The 4,901-nt window shown below is 56.3% G+C and overlaps 1 protein-coding gene across 1 annotated transcript; it reads left to right on the top strand.

Moving 5' to 3' along the window:
- Positions 1–2,912: 2,912 nt before the first annotated feature.
- EID1 (F-box family protein) lies at positions 2,913–4,434 on the top strand. Its single transcript, XM_048681212.2, has one exon. It carries the CDS (start codon positions 3,069–3,071, stop codon positions 4,176–4,178), a length of 1,110 nt encoding a protein of 369 aa, XP_048537169.2. The 5' UTR covers positions 2,913–3,068; the 3' UTR covers positions 4,179–4,434.
- The last annotated feature ends 467 nt before the right edge of the window (positions 4,435–4,901 follow it).

Consider the following 4,901-nt stretch of genomic DNA (forward strand, 5'->3'; position numbering starts at 1 on the left):
TACAGGGAAGTAATTACGGATTTAACAGGTTTGATTACGTGAAGGATTACGATTGAAGTTAGGGAGGAAGGAGCGGCCTTCCCTTTGAAATTAGCGGGGAAGAGAGAATTATTTGGAAGCTTTTGTAAAACGGGCGTAGATCACCCATACCGTAAGTCTAGAATTATCATTTAAGATACTATTGTGCGCCTATGATTGTAATAGCGCATGCCATTATATTAGTATTTACTAAAAATATTGTGTACGACGTAGCTTATGTGAAGCGCACGCTGGGTACCCTTTGAGATGAATGTTATCCATGTGGCAAGATTTGTTTTGAGATGTAATTATATTCTATCTCTTTAAGCATCCAACACCGCACATGGCCTTATTAAGCCTGGTTTTTTCTTCTAGAAGGAGGTGATTTATTTTTTTCATACCTGGAACTCTTCGATAGACGTCGGTCAAGTGTGTGGGCGTGACGGAGTTGTATCTGCATGTTGTGCTGCGTGGTCATGTGAGGCCAACTCCACCGTGCAACCCTATCCTGTCCGACCTCGTCCGTTTGAGATAAAATGGACGAATAGCGTAGCCCAGCGCACGGCCTCAAACGGACAAATGTCCGGATTCCGTTCGTTTTGACCCATCCCTGGTCCAAACTTGCGCTCGGTTTAAGGTGAAACGGACGCGCGGACGGTTTGGACGCACGCCCTTGTCCTCCCTCCCCCCTGGCCCGCCTGTCGGGGACACTAGCAGTCCCTCCGCTCCCAACGCTTCCACCCTCTCTCTCTCGCCCCGCCCCGTCGCCGGCGCCGCCGCTATTCTCTGGCCGCCTCCTCACCGTGTAGCCTCCGGCCGTCCTACCAAACCACTTCTCGACATGGCCGCCACCACGCCCGTGCTGTGGCCGTAGTTTTGGCCGTCGATCGAAGGTTTGGCCGTCGACGTCTTTGCCAGCCGCAGAGGGGACAGGACCGCCGGCGACGCAGCACAGCGTCCTCGGCAGCTCCCGACGAGAGCTCCACAGCGGCCAGTAGCCGGCCGGCAACCACCCCTGCTGCGTCGAGGTGATCTTCGCCACCACGCCCGCAAGGTGTTCGGCATTTTGCCCACAAAGGTATGGACAGTGGAGACGAGTTTTTCTTCCATCACTTTCTTTGTTCATCGGACGATTCGTCGTCGGATGATGAAGATATTGTGGTGGCTGCACTGGTCGTTCACGACCACATTCAACGGCAGCTTCCTCGGTACAGGGGTCACTCCCTGGCCGTGCTCCCAACCTGAACTGCAACAGGGAGAGAGGGCACGCCCTGCTCTATGCCGATTACTTTGCCAACACCCCGCTCTTCAAGCCGGATAAATTTCCTCGCCGTTTTCAAATGGCAAGGCATGTGTTCAATCGTATCCGAGAGGGAGTGGTTGCTCATGGCCCATACTTCGAGTGCAAGACGGATGCCCTTGGCAAGCTTGGATTCTCCTCTTACCAGAAATGCACCGCGGTCATCCGCATGCTTGCATATGGAATTCCAGGCAATCTGGTGGATGAGTATGTGCGTATGAGTGAGACAACATGTCTGATGTCAATATACAAGTTTTGTCAGGCTGTGATCGAGGTGTTTGGCCCAGAGTACTTGAGGCAGCCAACTGCCGCTGATACAGAGAGATTGTTGGCGACCGACGCAGCTAGAGGCTTTCCAGGCATGCTTGGCAGCATAGATTGTATGCACTGGGAGTGGAAGAACTGCCATTTGCTTGGCAGGGCCGGTACAAAGGTCATGTCAAGGCGTGCACTGTCATATTAGAAGCGGTGGCATCACAGGATCTTTGGATATGGCATTCTTTCTTCGGCATGGCAGGTTCTCACAATGATATCAACGTGCTGCAGCGTTTTTCAGTCTTCGCGAGGCTTGCAGAAGGCCACTCCCCACCTGTCAACTTTGAGATCAACGGCCACCATTACAACAAGGGATACTATCTAGCAAATGGTATATATCCTCAGTGGTCAACTTTTGTGAAGACAATCTCGAAACCCCAAGGTGAGAAGAGAAAGAGATTAGCCCAAATGCAAGAGAGTGTTAGAAAGGATGTGGAACGTGCTTTTGGTGTGCTTCAATTCCGGTGGGGTATTGTTCGAAACCCTGCACTGTCATGGGATGAAAGGAAGATTTGGGAGGTGATGACTGCTTGTGTGATCATGCACAACATGATCGTCGAGGACGAGCGTGATGAGAGTATCTTCGACCAAGGATTTGACTATCAAGGTGAAAATATTGAGCCCCTGCACCAAGACCCGGCCACATTTGAACAGTTTGCTCAATTCCATCGTGAGATGCGTGATTGACACTCTCATTTGAATCTTCAAAATGACTTGGTTGAGCACGTGTGGGATCACATTGGCAACCAATAGATGTATTGGTCCATTTTATGTTTAGTCAAGACAATTTCAATTTGGTGGTAAAAATATTTTATTAAAGACAATTTTAATTCGGTTGTAAAACTATTTTAATTTTCAGACAAATATTTGGGTTGTAAACTAGTTTTGATGAAAATTTAGACATTTTTGACCCTGACGGACAGGATAGGGCAAAAGGATGAGTCCGTGCGGTGGGCGCACGGCCACCGCATCTCAGAACACGCCCGAACACGATTCCAAATCGCTACACAAACTGACAGAATCCGAATAAAACGGACGTCCGTTTGAGGTCGCGCGGTGGAGTTGGTCTGAGGAAGAGACAAGGAGGCTCTGTTGGAAGAATGTTGAGCCCCTCGTTTCAATCGAATAAAATAATCCCGGAGGTTGACACACGGGGGCCGAGAGTGACCGCTCATCGTTCGGCACACCCGCGCAGCCTACATCCACACGTTGCGATTGCAGGCAAGAGTTTTGTAACGACAAGAAAAGCATCATCTCATCCAGCCCCCAGCCCCAGCCCCAGCCCCAGCCCAGGCCACCACCACACCACAGAAAAACGGACACAACCACCCCGAAAGTTAAACCAGCCTCGCTCGCACCCGAACGGCCGAACGGTCCGCAGCGCAGCCACTCACTCACTCGCCAAGAAAGCAGGAGCGCGACGCGGGCCGCAGCCATGAGCGCCGCGGAGCACAAGGAGATCGCCGTCGTCGCCGCCAAGAGGCGGAGGGACGGCAAGGAGGAGGCGGCGGCGGCGGAGGAGGTGGTGGAGCCGCTGTCGGCGCTGGCGGACGACGTGCTGCTGCAGATCCTGGGACGCCTCGAGGGCGACCCGCGCGACTGGGCGCGCGCGTCCTGCGCGTCCCCGCGCCTCGCCGCGCTCCTCCGGGCCGCCTGCTTCCCGCCGCGCCTCTCCCGGGCGCTCCCCGCCGAGCTGCTCCCCGCGGACGGGGCGCCCGCCGCGTGGGCCGCGCTCCACAAGATGTCCGTCTGCTGCCCCGGCCTCCTCCGCGCCGGGATCCTCCTCGAGCCCTCCGACGACTTCGGCCTCGAGCTCGACATCGGCCCCGACCTCACAGTCCCCGCCTCCTCGTCACCCTCCTCCTCGTCCCTCGAGCCCACGGCCACCTCCTCGCTCCAGCCGCCCAGGACCGCAGAGCCTGAGCCCAAACCCAGCGATGCACTGGCCGCCGCCGACGCCGCCGCGTGGTCCCTCTACGATGACCTGTACCTGGACGCGGCCTACGACTGCTCCGAGACGCAGATCGCCGCCGCCCCCGCGCCGGCGGCAACGGCAGAGGCAGAGGAGGAGGAGAGGCCACCGGCAGCCAATGCCGCCCGGCGCGGCGTGGTGTCGGGGACCCGCCGGCGGGCGCGGCGGTGGCTGGGGCCCGTGGGCGCGCACCTGGCGTCGGGGTCGTGGACGCTGAGCCGCGAGCAGGGCAACAAGCTGCTGGCCAGCCGGTTCCGCGGCGACCGGCTGTACATCTGCGAGTGGCCCGGGTGCGTGCACGCGGAGGAGCGGCGCAAGTACATGGTGTTCCGCGGCGTGTTCCAGGACTTCGCGCGCTCCCAGGTGCGGCGCGCGCTGCGGGACACGCGGCGCCCCACGGTCGCCGTGGACTGCGCCTTCTGCGGCTGCACGGAGGCGTGGGACCTCTACTCCGCCTTCTGCCTCCGGAGCTTCTACGGGTACCACGACGACGGCGAGCCCGTGGTGCGCGCCTACGTCTGCGAGAACGGCCACGTCGCCGGCGCCTGGACCGAGCGCCCGCTCTACGCCTGACCGCCTGCTCCTGTCCGGTCCGGCGGCGACGACATGACAGGCAGGCATGCCACGCTCCGCCATCGCTGGATCGATCGCCAAGCAGCATGCCTCGCAGGCTCTCGCGAGAATTCGGTGCGTGCATGGCCGCGATGTGGATCTCGGCGAGCTCCGAGCGATGCATCCGTTCTCTTGTATCTTTTCATCCGATGTAGTAGTAACTCTGGCTGATGCTTAGCATAAATGAAGAATGAAAGCTCATGGATTTTTTACATAATTACATTGGCGCCATATATATATTACACCCTGACGAGTTCTGATTCACAATCTGCGTCCTATGCAGCTATGTTCTGCAATTACCGGATACCGATTACGTTCTTTGCTCCACACCACACTGCTAGGTGCCTAGGTTAGGGCTGATCATCCTTGTTGGCATGCCGGGCTTTTGAATCCTCCCCTTTCCGATTATCTTAAGCCACAACCTGCAGATTAGGGCTAGCATCAAGAGGATCCATGCGTGTCAGAGATTGCCAATATGATAATCAAAACTACTACCAGAAAAAGAAGTTGTCTGTGTGTACGATTGGTAGTTACTCCACCCCCATTTGGCAATTGGCACCGATCCTGTGGGATTGCGTGGGATTCCTCACCCTGGCTGCCAGCCGCTGCTTCCATGCAACCAAGTTAATAGTATATTCATTCCAGTTCAAAAAGAAAGAGCTAATATTCATTCCCTTTGCCATC

This window comes from Triticum urartu, chromosome 1A (assembly GCF_056163025.1).
Source record: "Triticum urartu cultivar PI428250 chromosome 1A, HENAU_Tu73, whole genome shotgun sequence".
In the NCBI taxonomy this organism is placed as follows: Eukaryota; Viridiplantae; Streptophyta; class Magnoliopsida; order Poales; family Poaceae; genus Triticum; species Triticum urartu.